Source organism: Cyprinodon variegatus, unplaced genomic scaffold (assembly GCF_000732505.1).
Source record: "Cyprinodon variegatus isolate N-32 unplaced genomic scaffold, C_variegatus-1.0 Scaffold351, whole genome shotgun sequence".
In the NCBI taxonomy this organism is placed as follows: Eukaryota; Metazoa; Chordata; class Actinopteri; order Cyprinodontiformes; family Cyprinodontidae; genus Cyprinodon; species Cyprinodon variegatus.
The window spans coordinates 265,136-288,363 of record NW_015150804.1 but is presented as its reverse complement, the minus strand read 5'-3'; the positions used below and the strand labels follow the sequence as shown (position 1 = coordinate 288,363).

Genomic DNA, 23,228 nt, shown 5'->3' with positions numbered 1-23,228 from the left:
GAGTAGAAAATGAAGGCTAATCCTGTTTTGGGTGTACTATTCCTTTAAGGCTCAAAAAGGAAAATCAAATCACTATCAGTATGGAAGTTTGAATTATATGTCCAAATTATACCTTATTAATACCTTATTTTATCATAAATAATCAACTGGATTGTGGTCTTTTCTGTTGAGCCAAATAATATGATTATGTATCTATAAAACAGGTATGTCTAAAGTCAATTCTTGAGGAGTGTTTTCGTTCACGTTTTGAATGTTTCTCAGCTTGTTATGTTTACATAAGACCGTTCTACGTGCCCGTCCTGTTAGCTATCCTTATAGCATGTGCAATTTCAAGTGTGTATATATATATATATATATATATATATATATATATATATATATATATATATGGAGCTACGGTTTCAGACAGTCATTGAACTTCACTTTTCTCACCTCAGTTTTCTAAAAATGGCTGAGGGTCATAAAAGAAAAAGTGTCTACAAAGTGTATGAGAAGAAAAGAAAGGCGTCAGAAGAGGCAGATATATGCCAGAATGCTTTGCGCGGAGAGCTCTCCGTGCAAAGCATTATGGGATTTGGCTGTCCCATACCACTGTCGCAATAAGCTGTTGCTACCCGACGGCAACTAATAACAAAGATCGTGCAGGTACGGCGCAGTGGACCAACGGGGAAGTGATCGTCTGTTGGAACGGTAAGTTGACTAAGTTCAGTAAAGTCCACTATATAGCAATTGCTCTATATAGTGATTGAGGGATTTAGGGGTTAGAGTGGACGTTCTGACTCAATAAGCTTGAATGAGCTATGATAACAGCAATTTTTAAACAGAGTGTGCACTAGGAGAAATGGGCTCATGCACGCTCGTGCATGCATGTTTTTCTTTTTTAAAGTGGAGAATGTGGGTCTTTTAAAAAAATCGGGAAAAACCTCCACAATACTTTTAAAGTTCAGCAAAAGCCTCTTAATCAGCCATCAGTGAAAATCAGCTGTGCTAAAACAGGAAAACCTATAAAAGCCGCAAGACAGCTGCAGTCCTGTCAGACGTACGATATTTATCATATTTGTACGACAATTTTGCCCTCCGTACGATGTACGTTCAATAAACCCAAAAAAGGCCACATGTATGATAATGAATTTGTGGTAATTGGTTGCCATCAGCTTTCTTGGACAAACAGAACGGGGAGAAGGAGGAACGTTTAAGAAGGTGGCAGGGCAGGACCAAAGTAAGCAGCTCCGCCCAAAGACTTATCAAAAAGAGGGGAGAGTCTATTTGTATGGCTGTGACCTGTTGCTGGTTCAAAGAGCAAAGCTTTCTGCAACACAGAGGTGTTAGCTGAAGCAAAAAATATATAAAAAACACACATGGACAAGGGAAGAATCTACCAGAGGTGTCAAGTAACACGGTACCAATACTTCATTCCCTTAAGTAAAAATGTTATACTTTACTGGACTAATTATTTTTAGACAACTTTTTACTTCTATTCCTAACATTTTTTTACAGTTATCTCTACTTTGTACTCCTCACATTTAAAAAATATCCTCAATATTTTTGTTTCATTTAATCTCATTGTTGTTATGTTGGTATTTAAAAAAGATAAAAACCATCAAAATGTTTGTTTTTCATCCAGACAATTCATTTCTTTGTGGTTGGACTCTTTTGTTCTCTTTTGTTGTTTACCAAAGTTTTTCAAGATGATGCAAAGTTAATTTGACACTGTTACCATTAGCTATAAAACTAGGATAATTAAGTCTAAGGAAATTATCCAGAATGGTAAAAAATAATCCTTTTATAGGGTAGTGCAGTGAAGCTTCTGTCCCTAACATTTTTTTCTGCATGACTTTTACTTTTATACTTTAATTAGCCTTAAAATGGTAATTTTATACTTTTACTTGAGTAAAAGGCTTAAGTTGACACTCTAGCTTAGTGTTTTTAAACATTAGGGTTTATACTACTGTTGCACCGATGCCAGTTTTTGGCATACCAATAACCGATACCTGGCTGTGCAGAATTGGCCAATACCATACCGATAACATCTGTTTGAAATTGAAGTGTGTGTGTGTGTGAGTTTGTGTGTATATATGAAGAACTGCATACTACTTGGATGTAAAATAATTTCCATCATGGCTTTGTCATGCTATTGCCTACCTTTGTGACGCAGGAAAAAGACTAATAAATAGTAAATCCAGTACAACTTTTTATTGCCTACCTGGAATGGGTGACAATAGTTGAATAAAATTTTGGCTCTAAAATGGTATCGTTGCCCTATTTGCTGGTACTCACCGATATCACCATTTTAGTGCTGGATCGGGGCCCCGTCCAATACTGGTATCGGTGCAACACTAATTTATACTTCTACTTGAGTAATAAACATTATTAATTTAAAGTAATTTCCCTCTGGGATTATTAAACTATTTCTGATTCTGATTCTAATTTAGACACCTCTGCATTCTACTCATGCAGTATGGCTGCTTTATTTAATTCTTTCAACCTGTTAAAGATAAGATACCCCTAATGTCTCATGTCCACATATATATATTTACATCAGTATATATATTTGAAGGTTTCATACTAACAAACATTGTAGAAGGATTTTTTATTGGACGCACATTACCCTAACGCAACAGGGGGGCTATTGATGAATCCATTTAGTACTAATGCCACAAAGCTATGAGTGCCTGTTAGACACTACTCAACACCATAGTGATGACTGTATATCGATAAACTTATTTTGGTTATGGCAATTGTACGGTAATCTCCCTCAAGATATGGTAATTTTACGTCTCTGGTAGGATAATCCTACTTTTCTCACCTGGGAACACTGGACAGTGGCCCTCAGAGACAGCTTTGGACAAGCCTGATTTAAAGGACACTATATTTAACCTTTGCATATTTTACCCTAAAAAAAAATTACAATCAAATTAAAAAGGGTCTGTGGTCTATTTTGCAGTAGGACCCATTACTTGGTAATGGTTTAAATTAGAGATAATGCTCATGATTCAATCGTGGAACAAAAATGGGCATAAATGCAACCCTTTCTGCAGCTTGGGGGCCAAAACCTGTTGCACATTGACGAGACGCATCTGTGGGGATAATATCACATTATGGAGGTGAAAGGAATTTGTTTTTAAACTGACTGGCATAAAACTAACATCACAAAAATGTTAACGCACGACATTTGGTCAGAAAAGGTAGTTGCTTCTTCAGACCTGGACAGGTTATTACCATTCATAGAAACGCATCTTCTGCCCTGTTAAGAAACTCCTAACCTATAGGTAAATGTTTGGCCAAAGGTTGCCGGTCTTTCGCTCAGGTTCATTCTTCTTGCACTGATGACCCTGACGCGAGAGGAAAAAAGCAACTCCATCTCAAAAGTCAAAAAGACAATTCAGCTTTGGGGAATCCTAGTAAGATGCAGCTATAAATCAGTTTGAGATGATGTGGCATGATCTCAGAGATGCAGCTGATACCTTAAAATTCAACTCAAATTTTGATTTTCTGAACCTATAAAATTGTGGCTGATACTGCATGTAGTGACATCAGTTTTACTGTTGTTAAGCTCCAAAAATAGAAATAGAACAAAACCAGAATCAAGTAGCATTAGCATACTTGTTAAACTTCCTCTCACTTTGTTCTTTCACAAATATTCTTCCATATAACCTTTTATAATAATTCAGTACATTATTTGTTAACTTGAAATACTCATTGCATTGATTTCAGGCTGACTCTGAAATTATTTCCTGGAAGAAAAATAAGACAGTGATCGTTTTTGACTTTATGTTCTGCTTGAAGAGATTTGGCTTTAGATCGAGAACTAAAGGCTGCATGATTTTATTGGACTACCTGCTGTTGTTTTTGAGCACTAATCCTTTGATTCTGATCTGTCCTTTCATTTCTTCCTCTATTAGATTGCCCCCTTTGCTGCATGCATGCTATCATTTTTCATTGCAGAATCAATGACATGTGAGATATGGAATACGGCATATAAAGTGCTGGCTTTTTAAAAAGCTAAGCATGTAAACATTCTCTCCATCAAGCACACAGAAAACAATAAAAATGTAGGGTTCCCAAACCATCAAACATCCCCTCTGATTTCATAGAAGAAAGAAAGGCACCCATCCAGGAATCTTTTTCAATTCAAAAGGTCTGAATTAGCATTGAGTTCGAAGCTTTATAGAGTTGCACAAAAAAACTTGTTTTAGAAAACATGCAAATTGAACAAAAAAGAATGGGTCTGGCACCTTGGAATGGAGAGTTGTTTGGGCTATTTGATAACCTGCAATATTTGATACTGGTCTGTGCCGCTAAAAAGGAGGTCATTAGGGTCATTGTTGGCCTGGCTGCCCAGGCTAAATGTTTTAGTCCACTGCCTGGGGGTGGGGTTTGGGATGATAGTGGGAAGAACTCTACTCTATTTCTGTGTTGTAGGGTTTTGAGAGCTGAAACCTGAGTCCAACCCCTCTGTTTAAGGTGGTTTTTTCTCTCTTAACATAAATGGCTTCCTTCACACCCCTTTCAAACCACCTGTCTTCTTTGTCCAAAATGTGAACATGCCAGTCCTCAAAAAAATGTCCTTTAATCATAAGGTGCAGATGTACCGCCCAGTCTTGTCCATAGGAGGTAGCTTATATTTGTTGGGCCATGGGTCTGTGTGAGAGGTTGTTTGGTTTCTCCACTATAAAGATCAGAGAATTCCTCACTGCATCAAACTGCTTACACCATGCAATGACACAATGCAGTAAACAGACAATTGATTTACTTCAATTATAAAAGTGTTATAAATTGGTAACATGTGTAAAGGTTAATTTCATAACACCACTTAACTGTAATGTGATGAAGATTAACAATGTATAGAATTAAGTTATCTAGATGGCACTATTCTCTGCCCCTAAAGAGATATAAGCAGTTCAATGCATTGAGTAGTTTGGCATGCAGCAATCCCTACCACTTGACTACCATGTTAACACGTACCCCATGTGGTAGGTGTAAACAATATTATGCAGCAATTCTTCCCGCTGAACTACCATCAGGAAGACCTTAACAGCTGATTGCACCATGTCATTTACATTGCAGCAATCCCTCCCACTAGTCTAGCATGTTGCCGACATAAATAGTTGATTAAATCAGGCCATTTATTTTTCAATATTGATGGAGGTAAACAGTTGCTTGCAATGCATTTGCTTAAGGGAAGTCTATGTGCCGGAACTAACATATGATGGACAAAAACAGGTAATTGCATTGGGTCATTCATTTATACTGTAGTATCCCCCCTCATCTGTGGACATTTTTACGTTTCTTTTGAAAGCATTTTTTTCTTTTCTTTTCAGGTCAGTAAAACTCATTGAGGTGGATGGTTTTAGGTTGGTCCAATTTTTCTTTTATATTTTTGTATTTATTAATTTATAAATTTTTTGTGTTAGTGTTATTTTAAATTCATTTAGACTTTGTAAAGAACTTTGCTATCAGTCTTTGTTTTTTAAGTGATTTATAAATAAGAATGGATGGTGATAAACCTAGGAATAATTGTTATTGATCATTTCACCCTTCTAGATACAATAATGCTCTCCACTGCTTCAATGATGGATGAGTTTATACCCTCCAGAGGGCATTTTATGTCTGCTTTGGGAGCCATCACTTTAAAACACTTCTGCTGTAAGAAATTTGGTTTTAAAACATCCATAGATAGTATCAATGAATTATTGTTTGCTTAAAAAAATCACAACTGAATTTGTGTTTTACTTGACCAAATTGGTATCAGAGCTAAAGTAAATGGAAATAAAGTTTAAATAAAGAGGTTTCAGGAAGCGGTAAACAATTAATCTCAAGTGAGATTTAACAATTCTTTGTCCATTTATAGTTTATGAAAATAGTTTTCCCATTAATGCACGATGCTGTGGTTTTATTCACAGGAAATTGGTCAATAACCCAACAAAATCTATTCACTACAGTAAAGCACTGGAAATCCACAGAGCTGTGGTTCCCAGGGATCAGGGCTGGGAAACACGGACATATGTTATGGATTATTTTGCTGAGTCCTCCATCATCAATCTGTCAGTGACTGAAAGTCTGGGATTCTTACCGTTCATATCAGCAGCCTGCTCACAGGAGAAAAATATTCCAGTATGGAACTTCCTCATAATAAACTTTTCCTCTCCTGTCTCAAAGATATATTGCACCTGCCGGCTGTCGTTGAGGTTTGAACTGTTGAAGCGGATGCAGTACCACTGTTTCATTTTCATAGGCGGTCCTGAGCAGAAGGGTTTGGGCACCTTCCTGGTCCCCTCACACCAGTAGCTGGTGGTGACAGCTGACACGGCAAAAGCCAAAGCCACAAAGTTGAGGGTAATTGCCAGGGAAGCTCGCCGCCCGCGCTCTAGCCTCATGTTTGAGGCCAGGGCAAAGGAGCTGAAATGGAAAGGCGACTAATCCTGGCTTGGAATATGTAGCCACTGTTTTTTGCTTCCTAGCAGATATGTCAAATCTTCATAATCTCGTTGCGTTTGAGGCTCCTTGGGTGAGAATTGAGAGCCTCCATCCACCAGCTCTTCGTCTGTTCTGCATTTCTTCACCACACCACAAAAGACCCATTTTTTTTGTCTTTGCTTCACTCAAACCCCCTCCCCCCCACCCCCATTTCATGCTGTATATCAAATTAAACCCATTGCTCCTCCCCATCAGAAAATCTCATCATAAAATGTTATCCATTACAAATGGCAAATTATGGTCCAACCTTCCTGTGAGCATAGTCCAGGCTGAGATTATAATCAAAATAAGGCTCTTGCTGCTTACATATCCCCAGCATTTTCAGAGTGATTGCAGCCAGAGGCAAAAGATCAAGGGCTGGTTTAACTTTGACCAGTGACATAATGTGCGCAGTCTCATATAAAAATCCATCCATAATATGTGTGTCTGTGTGTGAGTGTTTACAGGGGATAAATCCCTTCCAATGGCCAACTGATGGTCATGCAGAAATAAAGAAAATGTACATACTGAGATACTTTATAAAGTGAAGCAGCAAAACAATGCAACATGTGCCTTCTGAAATTTACATGCAGCTTGGATGGTATCAATTCATATTTTGCATAAATGCCTGCTTATAAGTAAGGTAATCTTTACAAAATGACTTACAGCAGGAACACCTGTATCCAACCTCTGAACAAATCCAGTCAATAAATGTTTGGCGTCAAGCAAATAAATAAAAAAAAAACCTATCAAATTCAAATTGTCAAGTGCAACTAAACAACAGTCCTAGCTCAGGTAAGAAGGTCCTAACATTAGGACTGTCAATGGTCAAACGTTTGTGGAAGCTCTAGGAGCGTTGAACCTTTGGGAATCTCCCCCAAACTCTTGACTAGATTTTCCTTTGCATTTCTCTTAAGGTTTAGATGCCCCTACTGCTTTTCTGCCAAAGTATTTCATTACATTGAACTTTCTAATAGAGTGCTTGGATACACTAGTAGTGCAGGGAATAACTAATGTTGTTAGTCAGTCATAGAAAAACTAGGCCAATTATTAACTAATTATTAGAGCATCTTGGTAACTGCATTATGTCACTAAAACTCAATCAGTCAAAGCGACTTTCTATAGGCCCCTTTCTGTGCAGTGAGAAGAAATTTTTGCTGCAGAAACCAACAACAGGGAGCAACATGAGGGGTGTTGGTTGAGGAAGTTTAAAATAGATAGACCTGCTGCAATGTTTGCTGTTGTTCAGGCTGCCATGAAAATAGACTAAGAGGTGAGACGATGGTGCAGAGCCACTGATTCAAAGACAGCGTTCCTAAAGAAAATCACTATCTAAAGACAAATGATAAATGTTCCTGTGATTTACTCATGTTGTGTATTAACGGAAAAAAATTATATCTTATTTAATAAGAATTTGAGCTCTAGTGCTGCGTATTCCAACCAACATTTATTTTATTTTATATCAAGTCAGAATAAATTCAATGATTGAAGTGAGGCTGCCATGCTCTAGCGTCACCAGTCCCTCTGACCACTAATGCAGGTGAAGTGTCTTACCCAAGCGTCTAGTCGAACCTGGCTGGACTTGAACCGACAACCCTCCGGTCCTGTATCTGCTACAGTACCCCTATCATCTCAACACTGGCTACCCACGTACTAGTCTTTATTTTCTGTGTCAATGACTTTTGTTTCTGAAAGAGTTTTAAATCTTTTTGATTCTGTTGCAAAGTGTATTTTGTTTTGTTACAATTCCTGAAAAGCATAATTTCTCAGATTCACACTGGTTTTATGTCCAGTTGAAGCTTCAGATTCTAAAACATTTAACTTGCTTTTTCTTTATTTATAAACAAAAATCATAAAAACATCTACATACTGTAAATGTATTCGAGTTCAGATGTACAACCAACCACACACCAAAAATGGTGATGATCTAATTCGTTTCCTAATATCAAATTTACTATATATATTTTAAAATTGGATCTGATGTATTTACAGTTTTAATAACAGAACAGTTATTCAAATTATTTGAAATGTAGATCACAAAAAGTAACTGCGTAGACACTTTGACTAGTAGTTAGTTCTTTAATTGAGCAGTGGCTAAGTTACTAACTTAGTTACTGCATATAAAGGTATTCTAAAACCTCCTTCTCACTGGACCCCTTTTTCATCATTTTGCTTCATTCTATCTCTATTCTCCCACTCTGCAGAATCTGTTAGTTCAATCTCTAACGTTCTGCTCTCTCTGCTTTTTCTCATAGTAGCTTCGCATCATCTCTTCCTGTTTGGCTGTGACTCCATCCTGGAGAGAAATATCAGCTGTGCTTCTGCCATCGACACCTTTGTTTATAGATTTTTGAGATCGGCCTGTTTTTCAGTGTAGTCCTGTTTCTCTGACTGTGACTAACTGGATGTGCTCTCTTCATCCTCTGACATGGGAGCTGGCTCGGAGCTCGTCGGCCTGGCTTTGGGGCCGCCTTTTACAGTTGCCTTTTGTATCTTTGCTTCTGTCTCCTTGAACCCCAGTCGGCCTCGGCAGATTGCCGCTCACACTGATCCTGGTTCTGCTGGAGGTTTTCTTCCTGTTAAAAGGATGTTTTTCCTCCCCACTGTTGCAACAAGTATGCTGTGTGAGTTGGTGCAATCAACTGGTTTTCCTTAAGTAGAAAATTTTAATCAATTTGACTGGATAATCCGTTGAACTGTACAGTGCCTTGAGATGACATGTGTTGTGAATTATAAATAAACTGAATTGAACTGAATTGAAAATAGCCGGATAACCCTGTTTTTTCAAACTGGGTTGACACGCTAACAATCAGCATTTGGCTCCCTTCCTAATGGCATAAAAAGCTAGATCTAACCCCGACTGCAAGCTGCATTCCCTGGTGACATTATCAATCTAAGTTGGTGTGGATTATGCCACCAGTGCGTCAGAAATCAGGAAAGTAAACAATGGAGAGCAACATGGAAGGAAGCCAGGGAGTAGTCACTGTGCTTTATTGTTTCGCTCTTTTATCTCTCTGAATCCCTCTTATCAGCGCTGCGACATGTTTATCGAATGTAAACAAAGCAGAATATCACCACAGCATGCAGATCAAAGCCGAGGGGATTGTAATGCGGTTCACTTGCTGACTCGTTTGACCCGGGTGAACACACGTCAGTGAGCTGTTCCTGATGTCACAATATGCTACTTCTTCCCAGATTTAAACTGTTTTTGCGGCTTGGGGGAAAGTTGGTGTTATTAAGTAACTTTTTTGTATAAGCAAGTAGTGACTATAACTAGTTACTTTTTAAAGTAAACTTCCCAAATGTGGTTAGTAGTGTTCACTGTGATTGTGTAGACCGTAACAATATATCTTTACTATTTTTTTGTTTTTGTTGATTCAGTGTAACATTTTCAAAGTATTTGTGTTGCTGTAAGACTTTATTATTAAAAGCTAAATAAATATTTAATATATCAATGCACAAGCCTCATATTTCAAAAGTAACATTAAATAATTAATTGTTTACATGAGATCCTTATGAATTGTAATTGCTTTGTGGTTTATTGTTTGATTTTTGTTAGAATGTGCATGTGATCCCCTTTTGTCATCCATTCTGGCAAAAACAAATTACAACCCCTAGACCATAAGAATCTTAAAACACCAACCCAAAAGACTGAACACCCTGTTCCATTGGTAATTCTACAACTAGGTTGTAAAACTATATTATCCATAAGGTTGCATACATTTGTATATCATATGTACACCATATCCAGCTCTTTATTTTAGCTCAAACTACTCAGTGATTAAAATCTCCTAAATTAAAATGGAACCCCAATCACAGGCTTCAAAAACAAAAAAAACCCCCAAAAAACCAAATGCAAAATGAGAGTTTATACTCTGATGTGGTTCTACACTTGCCAATTTTATTTGAGCAGTTCTCCTGAAAAAGAGAGATTATTCAGAAACTCCACAATCATGTCATGAAGAATATAAACACAGAATGAGTAAGTCCTTCATTACTTTTTACAGATCATCATCTGTTGCATGATACCTGGCAGATGGAAGGACTGAACAAAATATTATACCTTTTGGAAAAAGGATGCAATTTTAAAAAGCTTTCCACAATGAAATGAAATGATTATGTAAAAATTTGCAGTGATATTTAAAGATTAAAGAATGATTTGGGATTTTCCTGTTATGACTTTGTAGAAGCAGATTAGGCAGGTCTGCTGCATTCATGTTCTCTGTAAATCTGGCAAATAACAGCAAAAATAAACTTTTAGCTCTTAATTACATAATAAGTTTTGAAAAGCGAACTATTTAGTTCTTTGTAGGTGAATGAACATTTAATCCCACAAGTATTTCTTCAATTGGAAGAATGGATAGAAAAGGATCATAAATAAGTGGTTTGCTTTACATAGAAAGTTGAGCTGAACAATTTTTCCCAAAATCCAACCTGGGGTTATTTTCAACCAATACTGTAACTTTATTGTGATTTTGCAATAAGCACAAAAATGTAGATTTTTTTACTCCAGGGCTTCAGCTTTTATTCCGTGACCCTGAAAGATTGCTTCTCCAGATCGAATATTGCAGTACTTTTCTGTAACCTTTGCATGAAAAAGCTCTTACTTCTATAATGCCTGAATCTGCGTGCAAGTGGCAACTCTCTTCCCTTCTGTGTGGCGGAAAAACTACTTTAAGTGTCTTACCGCCACCTAAAGGGCTGCAGTGAAATTTTGTATCTTAGAACTCTTGTTAAATGTAATGTGACTAAAATAAAGTGCTTCTGCAAATTGCATTTCTCTAAAATGTGATTACTGTATATTGTAAATGCAATTAATTACCCAGCACTAATAGTAGAGCAAACTCAAAAGTTTTTCACATACTTTTAAAAGCTGTTTGGCAACTGGCATATTGATAATTTTCAGTTCCAAGTCTAACTAAGAGGATCTCTCTATTATCGCCTTAATCCAGGGGTGGCCTACTCCACTCCTCAAGAACCAGTTTCCTGCAGCTGTCAGATCGGTCCTTCCTCCAACACAACTGAATGAACAGCATCATCACTGAGTACAGGAACAAACTGACAACAAAAAATCCTGCTTCTTCGACGGCTCAATTGGACCAACATGCATGCAGTGGGACCTAATGAAGACTTGGCTAGGCCAAAAAGTGGACAACTGCTTTAGGCTGCTGTGGAAAATCTTTTAAGTGTTTTGATAAACATCTACCATAATTAATTTATGGATTAATGTTGTTGGAATAATATCCAGGTATAATGTTTTGAGTTGTTATGGTTTAAAATTCCACACAACCCCTTATAATATAATAATATAATCTCTTTAGCTATATACTGTAATGATTTGGATAAATATTAGGTGTACATTAATGCTGTTTTTCTAAACTGATATAACATTTTTAAGATAACTGCTTGGTTTTATCCTTCGGTTTACTTTGCTTTTTTTTAAATGATATGCCAAGCTACTAGCAATTTCTAACAAATCTATCTCTTATTACTCAATGTATGGAAAACTTTTCCCTGGGTTGATTTTCTAAATATATATGTATATATGACAACTGTCTTTATAACAAAACATGTGAATTCAAAAGAAAAAGAAAAAAATTATATTTATTGATATGAAAAAATCCAAGCATATGTTCAAGCTTGTTCAATTAATAAAGCTTACAATCATGTCATGTCAAATTTGAGCAAAATACAGTAAATAAAAAGGTCAATTCAATTATTTATACAACCCCCACACTACATGTTGTCTCAATAAACTTTATAGAGACAATAATGTCCAATCATAAGTCCAAATGCTACTGGAACTGTTTTTGAACTTTTTCGGAATGACTATGACCTGGATAACTGAGAATCTTCATCAGCATGTTGCACTCCATTTTGGGAATGATACCCTCGGAATAACGTGTGAGTATGAGAAATTGCTTAGGAAACTTGCAGATTATAGGAACCATCTATGTTTCAATTTAAGAACAATGGAACCAAACGACCCATTCATCGGTTTTCATGTTTGCATGTTTCCAAACAATACAAGGCTTTGTCTATATAAAGACTCAAACTCACTGCGGATCCAGACATTTGAATTGAGAAAGCTTTCTGGAGGGGAAGTGAAACGTCTTCAAATCTTGGAAACCAAGTCCAGTGGATTGTTTTTTTTTACTTATACGAAATGTTACTGGAATTTTATGGGCTAATTTAAAACAAGGAGCAATCAACCCAATGTAGCTCTAAAATAGATCTATGGACATCCTCTGCATGGGAAAGTAGTTGTGTTGTCTATCTTACTGTTACAACCCTTTTTTAAAATAGTTATTTGGTTGATAAAGTCAAGTGTGGTTTAGTTAGTTGACTAAGTTAGTTGCACTGTAAATAATTCTAAAATAATTTTGTATAAATTCTTCTAGCTTAAATAGTTGAGTTAACATAACATAGTTCTGATTTTTGAGTACATTCAATGAAACATTTAGTTTAATCCGAATTGTTTGCTTATTAACTAAGCCTGACTTAAAGAACTTAATAAAATAGTTAATACTATTATTACTACTATTACTGTTTACCAGTAGGTCTGCGTGAGGTTGATATTAGATAGAAACAGAAACTTTGAACAGTTAAGTTTTCATAAATGTCAAGATATTTAATCTTAAACACTAAATAGTGAAATATCCATCATTTATACAATTGTTGGTTGGTTCTGTAATGCAGAATACTGTATTATATCTAATGTACTCTAATATGAAATTATTAATTAGAAAATTGGAAAATGCATGTTTGTAAGGAAAGTTACTTGAATGTAAAAGTACGTTAAAACGTGTTATGCTCACGTTATGTTGTAATTTGATTTATCTAATAAACTTAATAGTTTAAGTTCATAAATTTGGCTGTCACGATCCTCAAATCACTTAACTCTACTTATGAAGTTTTGCAGTCTGAATTCCCTCCTTTCTGAGTAAACAAAGCAAACTGGTTTTGATTGTTTTTTTACTGGATCCTCTGGTTAAACCGTCCAATTCTCCTCCCGTGCTTCATTTTTCCTTCTCTGACTGCCATCATGGTCATGCCATGTCTGCACTGTGTGGTCCTACTTTAACCCACACATCACAAACACAAGCCTTATTCCTGCTGTATTAGATTACTTCGATATGAAAGTTGGATTTAAACAGAAAATCAGAGTAATATCATTATGATAGAATGAAAGATTTATCTGTTATCTGGCTTTCAAAGGCTTGTAATAAGGCTGGAGGGTATGCAGAAAATTGGTAAACTGGGTTGTATCATTAAAAACAATAACCCTGAATGTCTCTTATACTTATCTAAGCATTTATTTTTAAAGCTTCATATCTTTCAGCACATCAACCATAATCTCTAATCTAGGATTCATCCAGGTTTGATTATGGTTAAGTAATTTCTTCAGCCGCCATTCCTCTTTCTTTAATTACCTTCACTTGCTGTGGTTTTGGCACCACTGCAGCAGATGGTCCCGCTATCTGGATAGAGATTATAACAGTGGAGACGCGGATAATCTGATCACATTGTGGCCGAGCAGTCAACACCAGGCGGGGGTGGCAGGACGACCCATGATGAGTCGGCTCAGCCCTTTGCTGCTCTGTTGGTGCTGGCTAATATCCTGGCCTTGCTTTCAACCCTGGATGTGGATCAAACAGAAGTTACATCATTTTGATTTTTGATTGAGAACAGTCGATATGATTCATATAAACTTATTTAACCAAGATACAACAACTTATGTAAGGATGGTAAAACCCATTTCCCAGCTTCCCCCCAAAAGGAAAAGCCAGAATCAACCAAGGAAAGAGGGTAAATTTGCTTATTGTTGTGAGTCATTTTAGGACTAGCTGTGACTCCTGCATGATAAATAAAGTTCAGGAATAATACAATTTTCTGGTGAAATCTAAAGACTTAAGGCATTTTGTCAGTATTAAAACCTGGCGCTAAATATTCTGTGTGAGGGAAACGTGAAAACTGTTAAAAAGGCAACCATGAGGGATAAAAACATCACCTGTTTGTCATTTTTTTAACCATATTTCATACTCATAAGCTCACATTTTGTTGCCATGTCCAGCCTGCAGATAAATAAAATACATTTACATTTAAGACAAAATGGAGTTATTTATTCATTTTATGGTCTCAACTACTTTAGGTCTCTGTAATGGTTGCATGTAATTGCCTTTTAATTTTCAAAGATCTTAATTTAAATCCTGCTGTTAGTCTTTGTTTTTCTTATTCACAATTCTTACCAGTTGACTGTTGGAAATAGATGTAAGAAATGTTATCTGTATATGTCATCATTTGATCAAGAGCTCGGACCCACATGCAGAGAAACAGAGAGACCAGGGAAAAAGATTAAGAGGTTTATTGAGAAGCTTGTGGAGATTCCATTGTTGCTCTGAATACTGCTCAACCGGAACTGAAAGGTGAGGGGAAGACACTGCGGTTAGTTCAGGTTCAGTGGGAAAAATTGATTCTCGAACTTGAAGAGGAAAAAAGGTTTGCAGACTCACATTTCCAGAAAAGTGGTTGACTCTTTGACTCCAGTTGGTGTGGGGTGTTCCAGTGTTTGTCTGATTCGGTGGAGGGTGGACAGGGCTTACCCAGAATGCGGTTGTTTGTAGGAGAACGGAGAAACTGAGTGCCACTCAGATTTCCTGCAGTACTTGAACAGACTGTGGTGTACATGAATCCCTTGCTTATTGTGAAACTCAAACGATCCCTTGGAGAAAAGTGGATTCAAACCTCCAGTTTGAATCCCCAGCTCAGTTTGAGGCTCAGTTGATCCTTCCAGGGAGAGAAGGTCCGAAGCGTCCAGTTTGAAGGATGACTTCCCAAAACTGGCAAACACGCTGGCATCGAGGTAGTGGCAGTCAGCAGCTTAAGAGCGCTCCGTTAATGACGTAACCCTTTGCAGGTGTGTGAGGAAGGTGAATCAGGACCAGGCGCCGCCTGGTGGAGGAAGGAAGACAAACATACAAAACACAAACCACACGGACAGGAGTCCTAACAGTATATTCTTATGTGTATGCTTACCCTATATGGACATTCTCATGTCCTAGAGATGGATGCAGGAAATCACATCAGCGTAGTAAACAAACACAAACCAAATCAGAACAAACCCAATGGTCCATCAAAACGCAAAGGAACCAAGTACAAAAGATGTATAACAATGATAAGAGGTATTTATAACAATAAAACAGATGCATGAACAACTTTTTACAGACTGACTTCATAATTTTTTTAGTTGATCTTATTTTACTATTGACATGCAAATGCAAAAAAAAAACAACAAGAAATCTCAGAGGCGTAATCTCTCGCAGCAATCTATGTGGTTTCTGTAAGTTTCCTAAATGGCCTTTTGAAGACCTTTTAAATGAGTTTGTAGTGGATGTAATAACAATGATTTTAAATATAAGCCAACTTCATCCACTTATAACCCTCCTGTCAGGGTTTTGTTTCCCCATAATAGAACAACTATCCTATTGTTCTGAATTGATCATTTACAGGCTAAGCATTTTCAAAATAAACATATCTAAGTTTTTTTTCTTTTTTGTTTTTGAAAGATTAAACCAACTGTGCAATTTCTGAAAAAAAAAAAAGACTTTTTGTAATATGATTTTAGGAAGCCTAGGAAAAGTGCAGAAATCAAAGCCTGGTTCAAGACTGAGTAGAAAATGCAGTTTCCAAACCAAAAAATTAAACCATCTTAATGAGGCAGGATTTTCAAAATAAGAGAGGAAATCTAGATAAAAAAAATACAGTTTTATAATAGATCAAACAACAAACAAATATAATAATAAAAAAGTTAAAAGGCACCATAAAATCTAATAAAATATTACAACTTTTTACTGTATAAAAAATAAATACATATTTTGTTTTTTTTTTCATAAAAAAAAATCTTCACTCTAGATTTAGTAGAATAAAACATTCGTATTACATATATGAGATCTGATTGATATGTCTTAATTGTATCTCCCTGAAAAAGGTGTCATTATACTGTGACGTGTTTATCCTCTTTAAGACAGCTGTCTGGATTTAGATAGTGATGACCATAATCTCATTTGGCAGCAAAGCAAAGAAACTCCTCTAAGCACTCTGCACAAGTTTAACCCTCAAACGCAGGAGCCGAGGAATAAAGGCCAAGGTTTCCACATCTCTGAGCAGGATGGGGAACACGAAGAGCAGCGCCTTGTCGAAGGAGCTACTGGAGGAACTGAAGTCCAACACCAAATACAGTGAAGCTGAGCTCTGTGCATGGTACCAGTCGTTCCTGAAAGAGTGTCCAAGCGGAAAGATCACCAAGGAGCAGTTCGAAGGCATCTATGCCAGCTTCTTCCCGGGCGCCGACCCCACTGCATATGCCCGGCATGTTTTTAGGAGTTTTGATACAAATGCAGACGGCACGTTGGACTTTAAGGAGTATATTGTTGCTTTGCACCTCACCTCTGGAGGAAAGACTCTGCAGAAGCTGGAATGGGCCTTTGCCTTGTATGACGTGGATGGCAATGGAACCATCAGCAAAAGTGAAATTCAAGAGATTGTTAGGGTACTGAGGCCTTTAAAAACTAACATTTACTGTTTAATTTCAAGCACTAAATATTTAATGAGTAAAGTAAAGATTGGAAATACCAGCTGTTTTATTATCTTTTTTATAGTAATAGTTCTAATTTACTGCTTTAACTGAGAGAGAATGTTGAAAACATCTTCTGCTCTTTTCCTGTAGTCGATATTTAACATGATCCCTGAAGAGGATCAGCAGAAACTCCCCGAAGATGAAAATACTCCTGAGAAGAGGGCTGAAAAGATCTGGGCGTTCTTTGGAAAGAAGGAAAACGGTGAGCTAAATTCCTTGAAATGAGTCTTTCTTCACTCTGTGGCTGCTTTTAGATGAAAACAATCTCAAAGACATTTGTTGTTTACTCTGCAGATAAAATCACAGAAGGAGAATTCATTCAGGGCGTGATGGACAACAAGGACATCCTGCGCTTGATACAATACGATGAACCTCAGAAAATCAAAGACAAGCTGAAAGAAAAGAAGCAATAGTTCAGGAGCTAAAATCACCTCCTCTTGTGATATAAGACTTTATTACCCATGACTTTATGTTTTACCTTTTTACTCTGCCTGTCTGAGCTACGTTTCTTTTGTGAATCTGTTTTTAACTCTAGGGGCTAGTAAATGGGTGATTAATGAGAGGCAGCCCTCAAATCGCCATTAATGTAAGAGCTTTTATTTAAGAGCTTGTAAGAGCTCTGTTAGTTTATGATGTAATTAAAAGTGAATATCTTTGTGTCTCTTGACATCTCACTCAATTTTTGCTTTGCTCTGCCTGCCAAGATGGCACCAACCAATTAGAGATTGGACATCTACGTGCTTTTTTTTTACTCTTTGGTTCATTCATTAGCCTAATTGAGAAAAAGTCAGAAGGAGAGCTTCTTATGTTGGGAATTAGGATCATGTTAACAGTCCACCTGCATCAACCAATCCAATTAAAAGCTGAAGGTCGGTTGAGACACTTGTGTATTAATGTATGTGCTACTGCATCCAGTAAGAACAACAGGGGCTTGACTTGGAGGAACAATAAATTGCTTGAATCTGTATATTTTGTCTTTGTTTCAACACTCATCAAACTAGTTTTCTTTTAGTTTTACCTCACAGATAAAAGCTGTACCAATAAAAAGATGTTAGAAGGATTGCAACATGCAACAATGCAAAGATAGTGTGTGTTTTTTCTTTTTTTACATTTAGCATTAAGAAAAAAATTCATAAAGGAATTAATTAAAGCAATAAATTTCTCTTGCTTATAAAGATATTTTTGAGGTTTTTTGGAGTTTCCCTCTCTTTTGTGCTCCACCTCTGGTTACCATGACAACTATAAAAGTATTTTGTTGGTGGTGAGGCTCTTTTTTGGTGTCTTTTATTAAATTAAAGATTATTTGATGAAATTTATCTGCAGCAAATAAAACTATTCGACACCTCTGGAAATCAAGCTTTTACTCGGACGCTGCATTTATTTTTAAATTAAGGAAAAAATAATATGCATATGTTTAAATATACTATAAAGTAACACAGTTTAAACTTTTCCCCAAGTATTTGCTTCACTTGCAATATATGAAATGATCTTTCAGGTTAATATACAACACTGGTGTGTATTAGTGCTTCATGAAGGAAAAAACTCACCTTTATAATCAAAGCGCCATTTTTCAAATAACTTGAGCAAAATTCAAGTACCGGTAATTATGTTTGGACCAATAGAAGAGCAAAAACAATTTGGACACACATTCAAATACTTCAACAAAAAACCACTGGTGAGGCCCAGAACCTGGGTGTAATGATGGAATCAGACACATAAAGACAGTAACAAGATCGGCCTTCTATTAGCTGAAGAACCAGGAGGTCTCTGGTGCTGCAAGTAACAGATGAAACCTGTGATTCTATTTCACCATGGCTAAAGCTATTATATATTATTGTTATTATTTCTTCGTCACCGTTTAAGCATTTCACTTAAGGTATAAATCAGCCTAAAGGTAAATCAGTTATTGTGAAGAAAATTTGTACTATGTCTTCAGTACTGGGGCCATAATAGGGGGCAGGATCAGTTTTAAAGGGGCACTGACCCCTGGACAGAGATGGGAAGTAACGAAGTACAAATACTTCGTTACTGTACTCAAGTAGATTTTTCTGATATTTTTACTTTACTACTTATTTTTATGGCGACTTTTTACTTCTACTCCTTACATTTTTACACAAATATCTGTACTTTCTACTCCTTACATTTTAAAAAGTTGTCTCGTTACTTTAGTTTTGAATCATTTCAATGGAGTTACCGTTATTATTTTTCACGTCATCAATACCAAATTCAATCTAATTGGATGGGAATCTACGTTGCATTTGACGCACCACTACAAGATGAATCGACAGATTCGGCGGTATTCATTGGCGGCAAATCATTGCAGCTTGGTGGCGGTGGCGTTAGCATAGTAGCATGGACGACGAGATGATTGAAAATGAACACAACGGAGATCTAGTCCTATTGGCAGACATCCATTTAAAATGTAGGCAACGGCATGAAAAAAGTGGTTTCTACTTTTACTTTTATACTTTAAGTAAATTTACAAGCCTGTACTTTGTTACTTTTACTTGAGTAAAGAAGTTTAATCAGTACTTCCACTTTTACCAGAGTATTTTTTAACACAAGTATCTGTACTTTTACTCAAGTACGGAAAGTGAGAATCCTATCCACAAAGCTCTCAATGATGCTTCTCTTTAGTGCCTCTAGTGTTCAAAAAGTGTATTACAAAAACAGAGAAATGACTGTTAAGATTCTGTACATTATGTTATTCATATTTTATATCTGGAAAAAACAATATTCCATCATCAAGAAAAATAGGAACATATTTTGTCAGATAGCTTCTAAAGCTGGAAGGAAAAGAACATTTTGACTGACTCTGAAAATGGATCGTCGTAAGAAAAACAAAAACTTGAGTAGGTCCTTCTGAAACCTTTTGATCTCTTCTAAAAAAAAAAGTCTTTAGATTGAGGAGTTACAGGTTAATGCTTCTGACTACGTAAGAAAATATTTTAATCCGCCTGTCATGGCTTCCACAGTTGAGTCACTTATATGATAATGCATTTGCTCTACAGTCTTTACATTTCCTGACATATCTTTTATTTATGTTCTATGTTCAGTTATGAAGTAGCAATAACATTTTAAATGTCTGAGGAAACCTTTTTAGAGCTGTAATTAAAAACCCCTTTATTAAATATTTAACCCCCCCCCCCCCTATAAAAAAAAAGATCTATTTTTTAACTATTTTTATTTGATTAACAGGCGGCTTCCAGAAACTGAAGTATATTTACACAGGTTTTAAATTCTGGTTTGCTCTCATACAATGCATTGGGCATTTTCCCTTAAACCCACAATGCATATCTGAAAAAGCATTAAATAAATCAGGAGCTGATTTAACCCTTTGGAAGGTCTGGAATGCCATATAAAGCTGTTGCAATGCTGATCAGTAGCTTTATTTTGGCAGTATTCAAATTTGGAAGCACCACATACCCAGGTCTCCGAGGACCGGATATAACAATTAATGGGTTAAATGTAAGAGAGCTGATTAATGATAATTGGAATCAAGACATCATGTCTGCCAATTATAAAATAACATGAGACAGACCGGAAATACAGCCTCATGTTCCAATCCTCCAAATCAATTTTTCTGTCTGTCCCTCCCAGATTTATAACATTAATGTATTAGTGGTTCGTAATGTTCCCTCCTTTTTATAAGTAATACTGAATACAATAAATGTATGTTATGCTACATGGTAAATTTTCAGCACCTTTTCCCCTTGGATGTTTTTAATCCCATTTCTAAATCCAACGTCTTCCAGATGAAATATTGCTAAAATCCCAACTTCCCAGTAAAGTTACATAACTGCACAGAGTTCTTTCATTTTCAAAGAGGAGATTTATTTTTACACTGCATTCCTCAGTTCACGATTTGGACAGAGGTCACATATGATCAAAACATTCATAAAACACTGGGTTTAATGTAAACGTTCACCAGCAAGGTCAACCGTTACGTCATCTTCAAACTCTTGTCAGGAACATTTAGTTGGAACGTAACAACATTTAGTGCACAACACTGATGCACGACAATGAAACCTCTACAGCAAACACACTACCTAAAGTCTGCACATGTAGCTAAATGGGTCCAAATTAAAATGTTAGACAGTTTGCCTAAAAGAAAGGTTAAAGAAGAAGACATTTTTTTTGTTGTTGCATAAAATTGAGATTATACATTTATATTCCAGATATTACTTTTCAATTAAATGATTTTTTGGGGGGGCTTGTCATTTGATTTGTTATGTAATTGTCCTAAAATGAGAAAATCAACCTGAGACATACAGATCACAACCAAATGTTGCAGACAACAGACAAATGCACACACATAAGCACAAAGACAAACGTTACATGCAGACTCTGATCTGATGGGCTTTCATTTTTGAGGAACGGGATCAAGCAAATCTAAAGCTGCATAATCGAACTGTCAGCAAACAACTTGATCCTTTTTTTCCTTCGCTGCTTGACTTCGCCGTAAAAAATATTCCCTGCACATTTACCAAAAATAAACAAGGTTGTGTTAATCACACCTTGTCGGTCGGAACATCTGCAGATGTGCTAAAACGTTTCACAGCAAAATACATCTAAGCAGTATCTACAAATATACACTGATGCAGAGAACATATATCAAGGACATTCCAGGAATATAAACTGATAGGCACTAAAAGGTGCTTTAGTGTAACTTGGACCACCTTTTTTTTTCCTGCACACTGGATCCAAATTTTATCTGCCACCTGTTGGGATAATCAAATTTACATTCCAAAGCAGGGTTTGCTTCGAACAGCAAAGGTTACTGGATTTGGAAAATTTTTATGTATTTGTGAAAGAGCCTAAATCAACTACAGGACACTGATTACTTTCCCCAAATTCAATGAACTTCACAAAACAACTATTTTGACAGCAGAAAGGTTTTCGGCTCTTCGTGGATTGTAAAAGTGAAATACTTAAAACATGCATTTCCGATGAAATGAACCAGGAAAAAATATGAAAATATATCATATTCCTTGTAATTCCTCATTCAGTGTCAGAATCTGTATCTAAAATAAAGGTTATATCCATAAACAGGCTTAAGTTTTATTTACTTTTGTTTGGTTAGCACAAAATGGAAACAAGCTGATTTAAGCTAAAATTAAAGAATTTATAGACATGGATTTTTTTTAATACAATTTACAACAGTTAAACAGCAGAGTACATTTTATGGCATTCAGTAAGCTAATACTGTGTATGATAGGGGTAGAATTTTGAAGGAACATGCTGGTACTCTGATCCTTTCCTTTCTCCAAGACTCCAACTGCATTAAATCTTTCCCTCCTTGTGATTAAAGTCAGAGAGGATGAGTAGAGCTCAGGAGTCTGAACATGCACCGTCCACGGATCAGTGCAATCACAAACTTTCCAGGACTGTGTGGACGTGTCTTGATGCTGAAAGCAGGCCAGGTGATGTTCAGGTCAGGCTCGTCTATATGTCCAAATCCACAGGTCGAACTTCGCCGGTTTTGTTCTCTTTTACCCACAGCTCCCTGTCTTTGGCTGGATCCACGTTCTGCAGCAGCTGGTCAACCGGTTCCACCGTCTAAAAGAGGAAAACGGAGACAAATTGCAAAGATTACAGCCCTAATCCACAAAGTGTCATAATAGATCTTGATCAATGCTGACATGGAAGAAATCATTACCATCTATGGAAACTTAATACTAACCCTCAAAGATATTGGACTGAATGTGTCCATTTCTCCTACAGACTTTGAGATCTTTATTTTCAAATAAAATTAAACACTGAAACAAGTTTCTTTCAGTGTTGTAGTGCTACTGCCTCCCTCTAGAGGGTGGTAGCTTATTTTTGCAAGAAAAACTAATTGAATCAAATCAGTTAATTTCATCTTCCTGCTGAACTTTTGATCATCTTTTTGTCAGTATAAATAACATACAGAAAAAAACTATATTATAACTTCATTAAAAAGAAGTGGAAAATTGTCTGACAGTATGTCAGAGCTACATACACGTCTTTTGGTGATAGTTTTACTTCTCAGTTAAGTGGAAATCATGTTTCACACATTTTAATCAGTAACCTGATAGGTTGTTATAGCTTAGAAATATGTCTTAACATGTAAGAAAGAATGTGTTTTTGTTTATTAACTCAATATCTAACACAG

At 36.4% G+C, this 23,228-nt stretch overlaps 3 protein-coding genes across 5 annotated transcripts in view; 1 reads left to right on the top strand and 2 right to left on the bottom strand.

The window, feature by feature from the left end:
- LOC107091767 (germ cell-specific gene 1-like protein) overlaps nt 1–6,491 on the bottom strand; it is a 13,392-nt gene extending 6,901 nt beyond the window's left edge. Inside the window, exons 1-2 of the mRNA XM_015385911.1 lie at nt 6,074–6,491; nt 1,064–1,075 (exon numbers count right to left, since the gene is read on the bottom strand). Of these exons, the coding sequence (XP_015241397.1) occupies nt 1,064–1,075; nt 6,074–6,377 (316 nt within the window). The 5' untranslated portion in view covers nt 6,378–6,491. The remainder of the gene's footprint in view (nt 1–1,063; nt 1,076–6,073) is intronic.
- A 10,053-nt stretch (nt 6,492–16,544) lies between these two features.
- On the top strand, nt 16,545–18,028 carry rcvrn (recoverin). Its single transcript, XM_015385909.1, has 3 exons — nt 16,545–17,005; nt 17,183–17,294; nt 17,387–18,028. Exons 1-3 carry the CDS (start codon nt 16,625–16,627, stop codon nt 17,503–17,505), a joined length of 612 nt encoding a protein of 203 aa, XP_015241395.1. The 5' UTR covers nt 16,545–16,624; the 3' UTR covers nt 17,506–18,028.
- A 2,885-nt stretch (nt 18,029–20,913) lies between these two features.
- gas7 (growth arrest specific 7) overlaps nt 20,914–23,228 on the bottom strand; it is a 50,588-nt gene continuing 48,273 nt past the window's right edge. For 2 of the 3 annotated variants that reach the window (XM_015385927.1, XM_015385928.1), the window contains one exon: nt 22,538–22,651. In XM_015385927.1, the coding sequence (XP_015241413.1) occupies nt 22,538–22,651 (114 nt within the window). Of the gene's footprint in view, nt 22,652–23,228 lie in introns of all 3 variants that reach the window. The other variant, XM_015385925.1, reaches the window with a different exon arrangement.